The sequence below is a fragment of the Manacus candei genome, unplaced genomic scaffold (assembly GCF_025592945.1).
Source record: "Manacus candei isolate 608988 ecotype Guabito, Panama unplaced genomic scaffold, ASM2559294v1 h1tg000011l, whole genome shotgun sequence".
In the NCBI taxonomy this organism is placed as follows: domain Eukaryota; kingdom Metazoa; phylum Chordata; class Aves; order Passeriformes; family Pipridae; genus Manacus; species Manacus candei.
In genome coordinates this window covers 19,617,840-19,637,774 of record NW_026138059.1, presented here as the reverse complement: position 1 = coordinate 19,637,774, position 19,935 = coordinate 19,617,840, and the positions used below count along the sequence as shown (strand labels likewise).

The 19,935-nt window shown below is 41.9% G+C and overlaps 1 protein-coding gene across 2 annotated transcripts in view; it reads right to left on the bottom strand.

Moving 5' to 3' along the window:
- The window catches only part of SMAP1 (small ArfGAP 1), an 89,104-nt gene extending 69,585 nt beyond the window's left edge, over positions 1-19,519 (bottom strand). Inside the window, exon 1 of one of the 2 annotated variants that reach the window (XM_051777734.1) lies at positions 19,287-19,519. In XM_051777734.1, coding sequence (XP_051633694.1) covers positions 19,287-19,404 — 118 coding nt within the window. In that variant the 5' untranslated portion in view covers positions 19,405-19,519. The remainder of the gene's footprint in view (positions 1-19,286) is intronic. The other variant, XM_051777735.1, reaches the window with a different exon arrangement.
- Between the last annotated feature and the right edge of the window lie 416 nt (positions 19,520-19,935).

Here is a 19,935-nt window from a genome sequence, read left to right as displayed (position 1 = left end):
AGTTCTTCCTTTCACTCAAATGCACCTAAGCTGTTCTTTAACCATAAAGCACGGTGAAGTTACTTTAATTCTCTTTTGTTTCCTCAAATTCTGCTGCTGGTTGACAGAGCTGATTTGCCAAAGAACTGGCTCCATCTTGTGGAACAGAAAATTAACTGCAAGAAAATCTACACACTTGACTCATCCTGAGTGGCTGACAGACAGTTTCTAAAAGCTAACACTTTTTGGCCAAAGACAAAGCCTCGCTGGTTGCATCAATTCAAGCATACCCATGCAGTGCTCTCTCTCTCTCTCTCTCTCTCTCTCTCTCTGCATTACTCCCACACACAATTCATACTGCTTGAGTGTTCTGCTACTCAAGATTTCAACCAAGTTAGCAAAGAATATTTTCCAGAAATATCTATTATATCTCCAAGCTGAGATACAGATAAAGATCGTGAACAGAAGACCCTTAAATACCAGACACAGAGAAAAGAAGAAAAGCAAGTAAGCAGCAGTTGTATTTTATGTAATTCAACACAAGAAACTAACACAAAACAGTCTCTTCTCCAGTGGCTACTCAGGGAAGAGCAAAAAACCAAGTCAGAACTTATAGTGACTCCTTCAAGTTTCTCTCCTCAAAACATAACACACTGAAGATAGTGATTAAGTCAAGGTGATACTGAAATGGTCAAAACAAATCAACTACTGTCATCCATTTTCAGTCTAATACTTCGGGGGATAGAGAAAAAAAAAACAAACAATTGAGAACACCATCCACCTACCCCCAATACGAAAGATTAATTGCAATGTTAATCATGTCCACTGAAACAGACTTTGTGAATTAAAGAACAAATCCCCAAAAGAATAAAATATTTTGCATAAAGATCTTGAAGTAAAGGAAATCATGCAAGAACCACAGTACAAGAACTTTAGTCTATGAAATAAAATGTTCTTCAAGGTCCTTGAACCTTAAGTCTTTTGAGACTACTGATATGGGACTATTTACCCATCACTTGATCCACTGAATTAGTTTCTGATTAAACAGAGCAAACAGCCTGAAACACGTTCTTGTGTCACACCTACTCCTCATATTAAGCTTCATTTCTTTTCCTTACAGTAGACGAGGCTTCCTTGTTTTACCTCCATACCCAAGACTGGGAAAAACATGCAAGCTCAGTCTTTATATGCTTTTCAGATGTCAAAGTCTAAGTATGTAGCAAAATATTGTTTTATATAAACAAAGGCAACAAAAGGCCATAGCTTAAATGGTAGTTCTTAGCAGTCTCTTACAGGTGCCTTAGTAAGCCTGTGTTTGGATAGTCAAGGCCAGAATATGAGAACTTAAAACTTCCCACATGCAGAGAAGTGTGACAGGAGTTCAAAGAAGAACTGTTTGAAATGGGTTGGGTTTGTAGTTTTAAATAAAATCAAACTCAACAGCATAAAGCTGTACTGAAAGCAGACAATTCAAGCACACCGTTCCAGAGCCCAGCTTGATAACAGCTGAGATTCATATGGTTCAAGGTGTACTGTAAGAACAGTGTGAAGACAAGCCTTAGAAGCATCGCTTGGCTATTTTTAGCCAGTGTCAGGTAAGCGGTAGAGAGTTTCAGGGGCAGAATTCCTCCAAATTTGTCCTCCTGGATAACCATTTTTCATGAAAGTCATCAACAAATCCATTAAGTTCAGTCCTATGCACAACTCTAAAGAGGCTGTTTAAAAGTATCACAAACGAAACTCTTCCTCTGCACAACCTGTCCCACCTCTTGAAGTCACAGAAATATGTATCAACCAGTTTCAATTATTCCTTCAGCTCACTGATCCACTTGATTCAGTAGCATCAATAACTGCTAAAAGCATTTCAAAGAAATTTCAAGGGCTGTATGAAGCCTCAACTAGAAAGGAAGTACAGTGACATGAATGTTCCTTCAGTTCTATGTTTAAGCCACAAAATCAAGTGGCTGGCTTCATAAGTACTTTAATTCTGGAATGCATCCAAGTAATTTCAAACAGCAAAAGCTTTATACAGAAAATTAAGTTTGGAATATGAAAAAAGCGCAGTTTGTAAATCAGAGAACTGGTTAGTTACAGCTATTGGAGATATACAGGAAATAAATGTCAGTTTATTCTTGAGATGAACAGCCTTTTTCTTGTCTAATAGCCCTTTGGCACAAGAAATGTTGTAATGTGACAAAGTGAAAGAATGAAATTTTTTTGGCCTTATTAACAGTCAGCTACTAAAAATATTTTGACTAAGATGGGAGAAGATAAGTTTGCTTTTCCAAAATAAAATGTTATGTGATTATACGATGCAAATGCTAAGCTGTGAAATACAATATTTAGAGTTCACCACAAAGTTCTATACATAAATATGTAGTTGATCACTCCAGATGTAAATTAAAAGAAAAGGGAGATCATGAATAGCTTTTGGAGATTTGTTCCCCAAAACATCACCAAGGCCTCCTATTCATCTTACTTCTAAGATGGCAGGATTTAAATAGAACACCTACCTCATTAAAACACTTACTTTTGATGCAAATATCAGTTTAACTCAGTGTTTTGTATGGAAACTTCCTTTATAATCATTTCACAAAGTTGAAAACCAGTTCACAAAGCACTTCCTTACTTGGAAGTACTTCACACCACAAACTTCATCCACCCTAAAACTGCACAGGTAAGCAGGATCATAACCAGCTACAGAACTGTCAGAGAGCAGCTCCTGATCCTTGGCTGGCAACCACACCCACCATGCTCATACTTGGTTATGCAGAGCACACGTGTGGGTGACTGCATATGGAGAGTGATTAAGTCAAGGTGAGTACACACAGAGTACATGGGACACAGTCACAGCACTTCTACCAGCCGTGTGGGACACTGGCCTGCTACAGCACACCCTTGGGAAACTAAAGTCAGTGTCCTAAGTATGAGAAATGACAGAGGTACCAATCCCAGCACATTCAATAAGCAAACAGCTTCAGAAATGAAAGGAGTAGCGCTCCAGTTTTATCCTGCCTGTGTCAGAGCTCAGGCTGTGAGAACAAGGTGTGCAAGCTGTCATTTCCTGTTAGCAGCATTTGGTACTTTCTAGAAAAGACAAGGTTATGTAGCATATACTACAGTATTAGTAGGAAACTTCTAGAGCTCATCCTGACTGCAATTTTTCCCTTGTCAGCAAGGAATTGCTGAAAGGCTTACGGTTCTAAGTGTACAATTTATATTCCTTTTATATGCAGAAATAAAAAGAAAACAGGGAACAGTGAGCTCTTACAAAATGTTTTCATAAGTTGGTAGCTAAGCATTAAGTAAAAGCATCTCTGAAAAGAAAAAAATGTAAATCTATGCTACTCTGTTAGGATGTAGGAATCCCCCTACGTAGCCAGGCAAAGGATAATGATTATATAAGCATCTGTTGTAAAAAAACCTTTAGCCAGCAATTGAAGTTCTTCCTTTAACTATGACAAAAGTCTCAGAAATAAGATTTGTTTGCAAGACAGGTTTATAATACAGTCAGTGTGCCATAAACAAGAATAAAGCTTACCTTTTTCTGCTAGAGAGAAATTATCTAGTAATTGTGCTTGTGATCCTCCCTTAACCATTTTTCCTCAAATATAAGTGAAGAGACTTAAGTAAACACTCCACAAACTATACAACCTCTGTGCAGTCCTCAATGACTCCAGAGATGCACTCCCTTGTACATTACAAAGCAGGTAAATGCAAACCCGTAATGTCTCCAGCATAAACCTATCTTTGAAAAAGATGCAGTGATCCAAGTCTCTCTATGCAAGGACCATAGAATCAGTCATTAAGGTCAGAAAAGACCTCTAAGATCATAAAGTTCAACCATTAACCTAGCATGGCCAAGTGCCACATCTGTATGTTTCTGAACACTTCCAGGGACAATTCAACACTTCAGGCATTGGAACTGGGCAGCCTGTTTCAATGCCTGACCACCCCTTCAGTAAAGAAATTTTTCCTAATATCTAAACTAAACCTCCTTAGATGCAGCTTCAGCCTATTTCTTCTTGCCCTGTTACTTCTCACTTGTGAGAAGAGGCCAACCCACAGTTGGTTACAGCCTCCTTTCAGGTAGTTGTAGAGAAAGATAAGGTCTCCCCTGAGCCTTCTTTGCCCCAGGCTAAACAAACCCAGCTCCCTTGCCATTTCTTCTAAGGCTTGCACTCCAGACCCTTCACCAGCTTCACTGCCCTTCCCTGGACACACTCCAGCACCTCCATGTCTTTTGACAGCCAACTGCCAAGAGCACCCCCGAGTTTCTTTCTACTGGGCTGCTCACCAGCCACTCTGCCACCAGCCTGTAGTGCTGCCTGGGGTTGTTGTGACCCAAGAGCAGGACCCAGCACTTCACCTGATTCAACTTCATACTGCTGGCCTCCCCCCACAAATCCAGCCTGTCCAGATCCCTCTGTAGAGCCTTCCTGCCCTCCAGCAGACCGACACTCCCAACTCAATTTGGTGTCATCTGCAACTGACAGTGTACTCACTTCCCTCCTTCAGACCATTGATAAGGATATCAAACAGGACTGAGTTCTGGGGAACACCACTGGTTAGCAGCTGCCAGCTGAATGTAACTCCATTCACCACCACACTCTGGGCCTGGCCACACAGCCAGTTCATACCCAGCAAAGAGTGCACCCACCCAAGCCATAAGCCGCCAAAGCACAGTGCCAAATTTCAGGTTCTAGACTGTAGAAATACACTGAAAACCATCTGTAAAGACTGGTCAGACAGTTTCTCATACCAATCTTCTCTGCTATATGGGTTTGTGCTGGGATGGAATTTATTTTCTTCATAGCAGCCTCTCTGGTGCTGTGTTTTGGATCTGCAACCAGACAGTGTTGATAACACACCAATGTTTTAGCTACTGCTGAGCAGTGCTTACACAACATGAAGGCCTTTTCTGCTCTTCAGGCTGTCCTGCCAGTGAGGAGGTTGGGAACAGGGAAGAGGACAGGAAGAGACATCTGAGACAGCAGACCCTAAATGACCAAGGGGACATCCCATACAACACCATGCTCAGCAATAAAAGATGGAGTAAGAAGGAGAAAGGGGGAACATTTGGAGTGATGGCATTTATCTTCCTACATAACTGTTAGATGTGATGTAGCCCCGCTTTCCTGGAGATGGCTGAACACCCACCTGCCGATGCTAAGTCGTGAATTAATTCCTTGTTTTGCTCTGCTTGTGGGTGCAGCTTTTGCTTTACCTGCAAAACTGTCTTTATCTCAAACCATGAGTTTTCTCTCTTATCCTTCTGATTTCTTCTGCCATCCCACTGGCATGGGTTACAAAGAAATCCCACAACATCCATATTCACTGCAGAGACATATTCACCTACATTCCTCCTCTACATACTGTCTTCCCTCACTTCCTCTGCAGGTTATGTACATCAGACCAAGTAGATTTTTATGCTGCACTATTCTCACCTCTCTTACCTACAGAGAGCCTGTCTGTCCACATTCATACCCTAATATATTGGTAGGAACAGCCTACCACACAAATGTAGCTCTAGTCTTAGATGATCCCCTAGTTTTACTGTAACAATATTATCAATCTTCGGAGCAGAACTTTTTGTGGACCTCTTTTGTGGAACTTAACAAGAAACCATGGGAAAAAACAGGCTGAAGAGGACAGACAAAATCAGGGCTTTCCTCCACTTTAAGCTCCAGTGGCATAGACACAAATCCTTCCCACAAATGTCCAGGACCTGCATGCCAGGCTAGCTACACCCCAGTACTGTACTCTCCCAAAGTCTCAGCAAACAGCTCACACCTCAGAGTTCTTCAATGCCCATCCTTGAAGCTGGGTTTGGGCCAATACATAGAAGAGAAGGTATCTGTGCTCTGTGAGATGTTTAACACCTGCTCTTTAAAAGACAGAATTACTGTATTTTCTCCATCACTGAATAAAAACTATAAAATAATTTAGCTGTGAATGGAATTCATGAGGTCATTTAGAATAACCTAATGTTTCAATCAGATCTAATTAGACCAGGCTGCTCAAGGCTTTGTTCAGGTGCCTTGAGTACCTCTAAGTAATATTCCACCATCTCTCTGAGGAACAACTTGGTCCAGTATTTGAAGTTTTCTTATTTTTAACCAAAAAATAACTTATTTATATCCAATCCAAATGCATCATGCCACACATTTGAGGCTTAAACACGTTTTGCATCTTTCTAAAGGCACGTCCTTTCTTCCTAAAACTAAGGCAGTCTCATACAAGATGATACTAAATTAAATATAATTCAAACTAACATTCCAGCATGACAGACTATAATCAACATTCAGACATCATTATATCAGCTACATGTGACTGGGAAAGGAAAAAACAAATTTATTTTTAAATAGTGTTCTTCAAAGCTATTTTAACTAGATTTGCATTTCAAAAAATGGAGAGCAAGTTCATGGCTTTACTGTATAAGTTTTTTTTCCAAAGTTTCTCTGTAGTTTCTGTAGAAAATAAGTTGTTGCTATAAAATATTTTTCCTCAAAACACCATTTTCTTCAGATGCCAAAGACTACTACCAAAGTAGTCCACCGCATTTAGTCTGGAATATAGGATTGAGAGTATGGGTTCAAAGTAGGATTAAGGGTGCTTGACAAGTATCAATTCTCAAAATTTACTCTCAAAGCTTTGCAGGAATCTCAAGCATGTGATCTTGTCGGGTTGTTGTTTTTTTTTCTTTAAGACCAACCACTTGACAGAATATTTTTGCTTCATAAATATATTTTTGGAGTAACCTTTTTTTAAGAAGAGATTCCATGAATACCCAAACTCCATGGAAATTGCAGTGAATAAGGCAAGCGTGAAGGGCCTTCTTTCAAAGGCTGCTTTCTACATGCTACATAACACCCAGAAAAGTGAACCAAGGCTTCTTAGTCTTTATTAATGGAAACAGCAGTTACCTTCTACTCAGAACACAGAAGAAACTTTCAGCAGTTGTGGTACATTAACCTTGGCTGGCCATCACACACCAACCAAGGAGGAGAAAATAAGATGAAAAAAACTTCATGGGTCAAGATAAAGGCAGTTTAGTACAGAAAAGCAAAGGCCATGCACAGAAGAAAGAAGAAAAATATTTATTCACCCATCAGCAAGGGAATTGCTGGGAAACAAGGCCTCAGTACACAGTGGTTGCTCTAGAAGACAAACACCTTAACAACAAATGTTCCCCATGCCCTACTTTCTTTTAGCTTTTAATGCATCACTTTTTATAGCCCATCCCTCTGGTTGGTTTGGGTCAGCTGTCCTGGCTACATACACCCCCTCCCAAACTCTTGCCCACCTCTAGTCTAGTGGCCTTTGGGTGAGGCTGTAGAGACAGCCTTGATGCTGTACTTGCACTGCTCAGCAACAGCTGAAACACCAGTGTTATCAACACCCTGGCAGCAGCTGCAAAGCACAGCACCATGAGGGCTGCTACACGGAAAGTTAACTCCACCCAGGCAAACTCAATACAGCAGTTCAATATTTAAAGTCGAGAATAACTCACCTATCACTTGGCAATGAGAACAAAGACCAAAAAGTCTACACCCGGTGTCTTATTGGCATCTCTCTTTCGTTTAGGAGGGGAGCTCAAATGCACAAGCATACTTCTACTGAAGATGTAAAGGGTGAACATTAAGTGTGGCATTTGCCATGTTTAAAGGGATATTTTTGTTATTCTACAGGTAACAGGCAAGTATGCCATAGGTACAGACTTTAATGGGAAAATCAGTCCCTATATATTATAAAAGCATCATTACTTGTTGATTGTTTCTATAAATTGTTGCGAATCACAAATTTAAATCCAAATTACTTGAGCACACATTACAAGGAGCTTATTTAAAATGATCACTCAGTCCCAGTTGCCACTCACTGCCATGTTTTGAATCCCCTGCAGGTTCAGCTGCATTCAGGAATACCAGGCTACACAATTAATCACTTCCATCTTCTTTTGCAGAAATTCCTATAGGATTACTACTGCCAGTGAAGTACTACTACTACTACTGTTCTATGAAGCTTCACTCATTTTCGTTCAAACACTTCAGTAAAACTGCATTAGACTCTTGTTCCCTTCTCGTTAAAGGAGGAAGGAACATAAGAGTATAGCAATCGATAGCCAAATGTGGAATATCACATTCCTTTTCTCATCCATGCAACAGAGACAGGTCCCTACTCTTAATCAATATATTTTAACACAAAATCATAGCCAAGTACAGCTTTCAGAAACAGAACCGCTCTTCTACCAAACCACAACTGCAAAGTTAGTTGCCTGGCAACACTGCCTCTAAGTATCATGCACGGCTGTCCACAGCTCCACTCTGACAGGGACTGAGCTACAATTTCTACCTCTTTTTTCTCCATGGTCTACGGGATGCAAACACCTCTACCCAAGAGAGGAAAAGGGCAATTGACAGTTTAGGGTTCCTGAGATAGGCAGAACGCTGACCTGTGCAGTTCTCACTTTCCCCATAACACTTGTCACCATCCCCATCAGCTACAGAATCAGTGCTCTCTATATCCACATCTGCCACAGACTTGCAGCATGAGGATGTTCTCTGAAACTCTAAGTTCCTCCTCCTCTTCCAATCTTTACCTCAGAACAGAAAAGTATCTGGCTTCTCTGTTCAGAGGAACCCAAATCTACTCATCAGTATTTTGGACAAGCAGGAAACAAAGCAGGAGCTCAGGTTCTCTCAGTTGGGTTGCTTCATAGCACCAAGCAGAAGCTCCTTGAGAGTATGTACTCAGACATACAAGTTTAGCACCTAAGGGAAAGTAACAAGTGATCCAGACAAGACAGTGGAAGAAAAGCAGGAGTTAGCATCATATCATATAATCAGAGTCTACTGTAAACAAAGATGAATACAAACAGGTATCCATTCAAATCTTAAATATGCCAAGTTACTACAAAGAAAATAAAGCAGTTTTGTTTGAATGGCTTTTTGTGAAGCCATTCAAGAGAAAAATATTAAGAATAATATTGCTCAAGCTCTCAAACATTAATCAGATAAGAGGTCAGAATGGAAGAAAAACAGGAATCTGTAGCAGTTTCTCTTTTGCCCCAGTCTTCCAGGGGACATAATTTTTAGACATAATATGGAGTTAAAACCAGCAGTTTTAAGATCCAGGGAAATTTCTGACACAAGAGACACAAGCTCTAAACAATTTTCTACCAGCTCTATGAGGCAGTTTAAATAGTGAAAGTATTCTTCCAGCTGGATTTAAACAGAATTTCAGTCAAACAAGACATCGGTAACCCTTCTACCATTGTGTCTCAATTCCCACTTGCTTCAAATAGCTAGATTTGGTCCTTTTTATCTCTGGATGCACAAATCACAGTAAGATTCCTACACTTCCTGAAGAGTTAAGGCTCTACTACAGCCTGTATTTACTGCTGTTTAATCACCTTTCTTTCTCATAAGAGACTTCGACTTTAAACAAAAGAACCTTCTTTTAAATCTACACAGGCTGATACTTGCACTAGGGAGAAAAAAAGAAAAAAATTTACATGGTGTCTGCAGTGGGACTCCATACCACCTTGTACATGATGCAACAACTGAATTGGATCTGAAGTAGCAGAGACTAGAAGGGACCCCAGGAGTTCAGCTAGTCCAAGGCCCTGTGCTCAGAGCACAGAAAATACAGCAAGTTGCTTCGGGCTGTTCCAAATCAGATTTTCAGTATCTCCAGGAATGGATACTCCACAGCCTCTCCAGGTAACCTGCTCCAGTATTCAACATCTCCCAGAATAAAGCTGATTCCTATGTTTCAGTGCAATTTCCTGTGTTTCCATTTGTGTTCATTGCCTTTTGGTCCTATCACCAGATATCACAGATAAGTCTGCCTCCATCACCTTTACTCTGTTACCAGTATTTATACACCTTGAAAAGATCTCCCCAGCAGCCTTCTCTCCTCCAGGCTAACCAATCCCAGCTCTCTCAGCCTCCCCTTGATTGTTAGGCACACAGTCTCTTCACCTTCATGCCCTTTTGCTGGACTTGCTACAGTCTGTCCCTGTCTTTGTACTGTGGAGCCCAGAAATGGACACAGCACTACATATGCAGTCTCACAGTGCTGAGGAAAAAGGATTGCCTCCCTCCAGACACTGTGAACACACCCTTCCTGAAATACAATCCAATATGCTGTTTGCCTTCTTTCTGGCAAGGGTGCGTTGCTGGCTCATGACCAATTTTTGACCTACAGCATCTCCTCTGCACCCCTAGCACCCTCTTCTCGAGGGACAGGGCTTTGCATTTCTCTTTGTCGAACCTCATAAGGTTCCCATTGGCCCATTTCTTTCACCTGTTTACTTTTCTGCTCTAAATAGCCATGCATCCCCCTGGGCCACCTGTCTCTTCTTCCACCTCTTATATGCTTCCTTCTTATGCCTGAGCTTTCTCAGAAGCTGCTTGTTCATTTAAGTAGGACCTCTGCTGCCTTCACAAAATTTTCTGTTCACTTGGATATACCACACTAGAGCTTAAAGCAGTTAACCAGCTCTCCTGGATCTCTCTATTCAGAACTATCTTCCAAATGATTCTTCCAAGATCCCTGAACAGAACACAGCCTTCCTTCCTGAAGATCACAGTTGCAATCCTACTTTTTGCTTTGCTGTTTCCTCTTCAGATCCTGAACTCTTCCATTTCACAACCACTGCAGCCAAGACTATTCCTAACCTTTACATCCTCAACCTGTCCTTCCCTGTTTGTAACAGGTCCTCAACCATTTGTATTAAGATGTGGTCGTCAATGCATTCCAAAAGTCTACTTGATTACTTATTCCATGCTATGCTGTTACTCCGGGAAATAAGCAGGGTGGTTTGAGACTCCCATGAGCATCAAGGCCTGTGAAGGTTGGGCTTGAGTTATTCAACAAAATCCTTGTTACTACTTCTTTCCTGATCCAGTGTGAAGCAGATACACACACCACCACCCATGACAGTCTGGCCTCTAATCCTGACCCATAAGCTCTCAACTGGCTCATTAACCATCTCTGGGCAAAGCTACAGGCAGCCCCACTGCTCTCACAGCAAATGGCAATGTCCCTTGATCACCATCCCAGCCTGCCCTTCCTAAGGACCTGCACCTATCCACCGCAGTCCTCCAGCTGCACGAGCTAGCCCACTCTGCAATGCCAATAAAAAACATGGCTCAGTCTTAAATAATTTTTACTTTTTCATAATATCTAAAAACAACTTATTGACAGGACAGTGAAGGTAGATTCAACTAGTCATGGGTTTCATAGGATAACTCTTTAAGAATCTCAACATCAGAATAAGATATCAACAAAAAACTTTACCTGTTCACAAGGCAAAGTCATTATGCCTTTAAGAATTTAGTTGTGGCCACAAGAGAACAAAATGAAGCATCTCAGTTCCTAATGTAAAGCTGAATCATACCCAAATGAACCTTACCAAGCTAGTCTAGGACAATGTGACACCTGAGCTAAATCAACTGCTGACTACTCCCTGAGTAATGTCTGATAATTGACTCTTAAGTCCTACAGGGCATATGCATTAAAGACAGAATCACCTCTCCAGGAAAAGGTACCTCCCTAAAAGTCTGGATATCATACAGATATATCTGATTGTTTCCTCTGTATCCTGTACAAAGACCTCTTAAAGCTGCAGCACAGTTGCTCTTTCTTTACAGCATTCAGATCAAAGAGGGTAGATTCACAAGACAGCATCATTCCACTACACAAAAGGAAATTTAGGAACAAAGGAAAGACCAGTTGGTGTAAACTGCATCCTGCAGTGGCAGCTTTTTCATGTCACTAGAGAGTGGCAGAACCACAGCTTAGGTACCATTGGGAGACACACTCTGACCAAAAGGACTGAGGTGTTTTGCACTCCAAAAGGCAAGAACGTGGTCTTATCAATACTAATGATCACTTTTCAGGAACTGTCCCACCTTTATGGTTCACACAATGGAAACACCTTAGATTGCCAATGACTTCTCAATGTAGGACAGCAAACTAAGCATGTAAGGAATTTTGCATCTGTATAATACACCTCAGAGAATCTAAAATTTGCAGCATAATAAAGAACCAAATCCCACAAATATTTTTATTAGTAGTCACAGAAATAATTAGGTTGAAAGGGACCTCCAGAGGTCACCCAGTCCAGCCTTATGTCAAAGCAATGCTAAGTTCAAAGCTACATCATACCACTTTGGGTCTCATCCAGTCAAGTTCAGTTAAGTCCTGAAGAATGGAGATTGCACCCACAAATACCATTTTAAGGACTTGGGTAAAAAGCCTTCAGATTTTGCAAATAACTGTTCTATTAGAAGCTAAGCAGATTTCCTGTGACTTTTTGAGAGTATTTTTCTGATCTGTAAGAGTCAAGAGATGGAAACAAATCCCTTCCTTACAGGCACCACTAGAGTCACCCAACACTGCAATACCCAACCTACTCAAAGTGGTTCTCTAAGTTCTAAGCTAAAACTGCCACACTATTCTCCCAGCAAGTGAGGCTCTTTGTTTGGGGAAGACAATTACCACTTTCAGGGCTGCAACAGCAACTAATTCCTAAGTTTCAGTCTCATCCAACCAGTGTCAGCAACAAGTAAGAGCATATAAAACAAAAACAGAACACTGAGGTAGTTTTATTTAGTAGCAGGGAAACAGGAAAAAAACCCTATCTGGTTATACAGTATAAAGAGAGACTGAAGGGAGTCTCTGGTCCCTTAAGGTCTTTGAAGGTACTATCTTCAAAAAGAGGCCAGAAAAACAAGACTGTAAGTACCAAATAGTCACTAATCATAGTAAGGAACTGTATCACTAGAAATTCTATAGTTCAACATAGATCATTCCAGTTGCAAAGTTTAAGTAAGACTCACCCTGAATCAAAATGGTTTGCCTTCATTATTCCTTAAGGAAGTATATTGCAAAGCCTCACTGGACAGCTAGAGGCTTTTAATTGTTGCATCTGTCAATTCATATTCCAGTCTGTAACGCTCGCACAATCTTTACCAATTTGATCTCCCAGCAGCAATACCAACCTTGCAACAGAAATGCACAGAGAAGTACCAGCAATTTCTTGATCCAAGTGACCTGCAGTAACATCTGATATTTGCAACTATGGTCACTGGCACACAATATCCACAGAGCACTAAATCTATTGGTCAGTTATTACTTTGTGTTTGAACTTCAATACAGGGCAAGAAGTTGCACTGGAGATGTGTGGAACTGACCTCCAACATAATCCAACTGTCTTCCATTGCCCATAATGCCCTACTTCAAGAGTTCCTTCACCTTAAGAGGAATACAGGGAAGAACTTCACCTGAGGAGGTACAGCAGCCAGGCCTTGTCCCAGTGTGAGCTCTGTTGATGAGCTGTCCCAAAGCTTTCTTACACTGTAAGAAGCAAAAGCTGAAGCCTTGCATGAGCTGGGGGCAGTGGGTTATAAGCTATCCAACTGTTTTAGGTTAAATCTTGAGGAAGAAGTACACTATTTATTGAAGTATACAGGCAAGATGAACACCGTGGAAAGACCACACATCAAACAATTAAAGAGCAAAAGAAGCTTCACAAAAAGCTGTGATCACACACAAACATTTGAGTTGATCTCCCAGACACAGAAGAGATTCCGTACAAGACTTAAATTGTAAAAAAAAAAAAAAAAAAAGTAATCATAGCAGCTTTAAACACACCTGGAATATTCCAGATTTCTACTGATAGCTAGTTTACCCACTTACTTAAACTAGATGTTTTGCTCCCCTACTGCTGAGAGACTTTCTGTTTGGGATTGGCCAATTGTTAGGGAAGTTAAAATTAGGTTCACTTAACAATTGGTTCTACCTAAACAAATTTCAGTACTGCAGTCTTTCCTGTCCAGTCTCTCCCCACACCCCATGAGCCTGTACCTTTCACTTTTCAGACAGAAAAGACCAAGTCTTCAGTTACATATTGATATTCAATGACTGTACAGTACAACTCTAAGTATTGAAAAGTATTTTCATTACTATTATAACCAAAATAAACCAATTTTAATCTCATTGAACAAGCAACAGCATCCATGTGCCTCTTCATGCTAGGATTGTGGTACCAGATCATTTAAACATGTTTCAAGTGCTACCAGGCATGAAGTAAGCAAATATTAAAAAAAAAAAAAATAAAACCCAAAAAACCAGACCACTTCCTCCAATACAGAAATTTATTCACTTTTTCTGAAGGCCCAAAACATCTACAATTGTTTATACTAAGGTCTGCAAGCTTCCAATTACAATTGGTTACAGTTTTAAAAAATTGGAAAGGAGCTGACAACTCACATAATTGCCTCCTTGACAGAGAGATGAATTTACAAGCAGTCTTCAGTAGTCAATCCATTTGTACTAAAGACAAATGCATCCAAATACAATCATAGCAAACAGAAATGGTATGTCAGAGAACATTCACCCTGGTTTCAAACATTGTTAGGGACAGTAATCAATCTTATGTTCCACATTTGCAGAGATAATCAAGAACACTCAACCAAGACTGATTGTCCTCAATCTACAGGCCTGCTTGCCTAGGTGCACAGACCTTTGATTCTGGTGAATATCTTGTCACCTTCTAAGAAAAAAGCATCTCCTTTTGTGCTTCATCACACACTTTAATTTCTAAGTACTTGATTCAGTACTGTTTAATATCAGCATCCAAGTAACACCAGCCTTGCTGCCCAGCAGTAACAACACAGGAGACTTCTGGCATGTTATGAGTAGGTATTAACCACACAGAAATAGCAAATTATATCCCCTATAGTCAAAGGGTCCCTGACTGATATTAACAGGTTTTTTATTTTGGTTCCATCTGACAGATCTCTAAGAGGTATTATTGCTTAAGGGACTCAAATACCAGCACTGAAACAACAATAAAAAAATGCATTACCTTCCCTCTACAGTGAAAGGGAAGAAAAATTCACATGCTTTACAACAGCTTTCAGCATAGTCTACACACCTGATATAGCTACAGATTTGTCCATCTACTTTCCTCTCCTAGATCCTTCCAGTTCCTACCAGCTTTACTTAGTTATACAAAGAAAAGGATCACAAAGGCATTTCAGCTGCCTCTCTTTGAAAACTTCAGGGTGACTTAAGCTACTGCCACCATATCCTATTATTTCCCACATATATCAAAAACAGAAGTGTAACTACTTTCCAGTAGTATAACACTGGGAAGACATTTACTGCCTTATGTAAGTATCTGTAACTGCTGTTCAGGCAGGGATGTAAAGAACAGGCAGTACACAGACAAGCACTGCCTTGTCAAATGTCATCACAACCTCCCCACTCTTCCAAAAGTCTCAGTGATTGAAAAAACAGTTCCAGAACCTTTGATTTTTAGGCTTCTTCCCCACAGAGTGTCATCTACTCTTTCTGACAGCTGTAAGATTTACAGTTTGAAGGTGACATATGGCAACTACCGTATGGCCCTACGACAGGTAGTTTCCGACACGTTTTAGCAGTGACAATCAGATTCACAGCAACTATTTTAACAGGCAAAAGGCAAATACAGAATAAAAAACACTTCCAAAAATTGTTGCCAGAGTCAGCAATCCTAATTATTACTTAATGCTACTCTGGCAGATGCGTCCTCAGCTGCATTCTACACCTTCCAAAGCCATCTAACATGTCTGCATACCACATACTTGAAAAAGCAGATCAGAAACCAAAGGATTGGTTTGTTCTTGATACAAGACCACTATTAATGACAGGAAGATTATCTTGAGGAAGACCAAGAAGTAACTTTTTTGAATTCTTACACAGAGCAAGCATGTGATAATACAGGAAAGGTGCATGCTTCAAATCTGCTCACAGGACATACAGATGGTGGTCCTATATCTGAGAGCAAGGAGAGCTAACTCAGTAATTTAGTAGTGACAGGATGGTAGTAAGTTTTGATGATCATCATCTTGATGCAAGAAGTACAAGCCAGAGGAGAAGCCTTAATGATACAAAGGAGTTCAACAGTGGCATTACTGCAGATACAATGAAAGTAACAAGTGATAAATACGGTAATAGGATCAGATTAAATTTTTAAGGGTCAAGAAGATATTTATAAGATTTTAAATTACACCTAGCTACTTAAGAATTCCTGAAGGCTCAAAGAATAGCAGTTAAAACAGATATACAAGCATAATCTGCAAAATTTCCACAAGACTTTGATGCAACTATCTGGACAGAAGCTTAGGGTAAATATAATACCTCAGGTTTAAGAAAGACTGTAACACCTAGGGTGAGAGAAAGGAATTAAGGATGACAGCTTTGGTTAAGAACCCATGCTGAACTGACAGCTATCTGAAAGACCATACTGAAAACAATGTTTTTAAACAGTGCCAGAACAAGACCCGAGATGCAAATGCAACACAGTTAACACAACCAGAGTTAATCCCGAAGACGGTGTTACCTCACAATTAGGTGAGCAGAAAAAAACCCAAAAAGTAGAACTCAGGGGATCCTACTGAGCAACAGAGAAGAGAATGACAGAAAATGGAGCAAAGTTCACGCAAGAGAGGGAAGTAACAGAAACTAAAGCAGACAACATTTCAAAGAAAACAGAATAAATTACATTAACAAAAGGAAAAACATGCTTTTTACAAAACATGAACTAGGACTGGCAGAAGTCCTAAATATTTTGTCATGAGTGGTTTCATGTCCATGTCTGCAGAATCCAGGATGAAGAGGCTCCCTACTGGAAGTGGCAAAAGGGAACTCCAGACTAATGACAAACATGACCAGAGATGAAAGGGATGCTGTTAGTGCTGCAAGAGGTGAAGGAGACTGTCACAGTCTGGGGAAAGTCACACAAAGACCTGACAGACTCTGGTTAGCTTAACAGAGCCATGTTAATAGCTACTGCCTCAGACAGCACTGCATTCCAGGACTAGCAAAACTACAGCTTTGCCAGACGGCAGCAAGTCATGAGCACTCAAACACCATGGATTAAACGTGTAACATATTAGGAAAAAACTGCTAGCTGGCTGCAGATTTTTCACTTATTTTGTTAACATGAAGTTTTAACAAAGACTGATGTAACAAGGAAGAGCTCAACAGTGGCATTACAGGCTTATGACAAGCTTGATTTTCAACTAAACAATTGATCTTGGGTTTTTTTCTGAGCTATGTCTACTGGAAGTATACAGAAATCCAGACTTCAGGGCATAGTGAAAGCATGTCAACTTGTTCACACAACTCTCCTTCCTGGAAAGAAACTTCATTAACTTAAGGAAAGAAATCTACAAAGACTGTGCATATATGACCATCTCTCAGCCAAGCACCTCTAGAACAGCTGCAACTAAAGCATCTTTATCATTCCACACACTCCTCTCCATCTATAAAAAAACATACACTTAATACAGTAGAGGCAAAGTCAGATAGCACTATAAATCTAATATGACAAAAGACTTAAAAGAAGAGTTGCTAGAACAGGATGAAGAAAGTAAAAATTAAACTTGAAGAGAGAAAGAGAATAAATAAACAACCCATAATTCCCTCAAATTGCATCAACCCAGTATTTTCAGGCCAGCTTTCCTGGAGGACAGGGTAAAAGCAAGCCATGCCTCTGACACACAGACAGACAGCAAGGGAGAAGCAGAGTTGAGCAAAAGGGAAAAGCAAGAAGCCTTCAGAAGCCCCATCAGACTTAATTCAGTTTCCATCCTTCTAGTAAACTATTTTACTTAAGAGGTACTAGCAGAAGGCAGCCAGGTCAAGATTGGTAGGTCCTCCAGAACCTGAACAGAAAAGAACCAAATTCAAGATACACTGAAGCTTGATCTTACAAAACAAAACACCAAAGAAAAGAACAGTGAATAAAAATACATTATTATACATTAATTAACACATTAAAGGAAGAGGAAGATGAAAGTGTCAGCACTGTTGAACTGAAAGGGCAAAAGTAACCAAGCATCAAGGACTACAGAGACTTACAAACAATACTTTGACCAGGTGATGGTTAGAAAGAGGAAACTCAGAAGGTAGAACAAAAAGTAATTGGAGAATTCCAGACTCTGATCTTGAGCAACACAGCCCTAAGGCCTACGCTATAGAACAATATATATAGGGAATTCCACCAGCAAGCAACTCAGAGCAGCATTCAGCACAGAAATCTGAAGTGCCAATAACACACAAAACATACAAACATGTTTTTTCCAGAAAACCGCCAGTTACAATGAGTCTTTTACATGGTAACCAGAAGTCAGGAGGCAAGAAGAACTGTACTAGAAAATGTTTAAGAAGAGTTACAAAATATAAAGATCTATTAACCTTTGGTGTAATTCACATCATATAATTCTTAGGGTTATATCTTAGGACAATACAGTCCTGTTTCCAATTGTTCAAGGCACTGCATTTCTTATGTCAGTGGCAAAAAAAAATCAGCATATGGAGATTGGAAAGAGAATTTACAAACACAGTGCCATTTCTGGTTGCTCAAACAAAGCTCACTGTACTTCACCTCCACTCAATGGAGAAGGACTGAACAAGGCGGCTCTGACTAATCATACAGTGAGAACCCCTGGTCGTTATTCAGGAAGCATTACACTTAATAACTTACAGTGCAGTCATCTTATTTAGGGTAAGATCTTAATTAATTGACTCTAGATGAAAGAGGGATGTGCTACGTTTTTCTATTTCAAAGCTACAGAATCCAAAGTAAATACAAACACAAATATGTATCTACTTTTGTGTAGGAAAGAAAACCCACTAGACAAAAGAAATGTAAGATTTGACAGCGATATAATCTCTAAAATTTCATTCATCACCAAAGCTACATCTGTGACACATTTAATCAGACACAGACAGCCAGATTCACAAAGCCTGGCATTTTGACTGAGTCAGCATCACAGGGTATATTGTTTTGGACAGTCGGCATTCAACTCATCTGGCAACTACCCCTGGCACTGGCCAGTCCCTTCCCGAAGGCCACAGCCCGCTCTCGATCGATACCTGGCAGCGCAGGAAGCGGACGCGGCCGTGAAACTTCAGGAAAGGGCTGGGCCAGCCATTGCATAAAGCCCCAGCTGGGGGTTCCTCGCCAGAGGACAAGGCAGCTACAGCCCAGCCCATGGAGGAGCGGGAGGCGGCCGGCACCGAAAGGACAGGCTGTCTGCCCGTCTGCACCGCCGCTGCCCCGGGCCCGCCCATCCCGGTCCCGATCCCGGCTGCCGCCCGCCGGGCCAGGGGCCGGGAAGGGCCGCCCGCCGTGCCCGGCCGCCCCTGCGGACGTGGCGCGGCCCCTCCCGGTCCTCGCAGCCCCGAGCGGGACCCGCGGGGGCAGCGCCGCGCCCGGGCGGCCCCTCGTCCCCCGCCCCGCGTACCCTTGGCCTCGCAGTCCGCGCAGTACTTGTTGTCCTCCTCCCGCAGCAGCTTGGCCAGGATGGCCTGGTGCTGCTCGTTCTGCTTCTGCGCCTTCTCCCGGCAGGAGCGGGTGGCCATGGCGCGGCTCGAGCGGGCCGGGAGCGGGGCCGGGAGCGCTCCTGCCCTGGCGCGGCCACGGGAACCGGCGGCCGCGAGCGCTGACTTCCTCAACCGGAACTACTTGCGGGCGCGGACGCATCCGCCCGCCTGCCTGTCTGTCTGCCTCCCTCTCCGCTGCTCCCGGCGCGCGCGCGCACACGACCCCCCCACCCCCAGCAGCCCCCTGTGCCGCCAGAGACGAAAAATAGTCCGCCGCGTCTCAAATGCCGCGCTAGGATGTCGCCCCTTCCTCGCAGATCTTCGCAAAGAGCGAAAACCCCCGCCCTGGCTTTGGAAGGGCACGGAGAGGCGGTGTCCAGCCGAGGGGGGGTCACCAGGAGCCAGCAGGTGAAATATCCATCCGCCGGAGGGTGATCCCGCCCTCCAGGTGCTGCTCGAGGGGGCGGAGCCCGGCGCGAGCCGCCGCACCTGTGCGCGCGCCGCCCCGCCCCGCCCCGCCCCGGCCGTGAGGGGACGGGTCCCTGGGGTGTCCTGGGGGCCGCGCTGCTC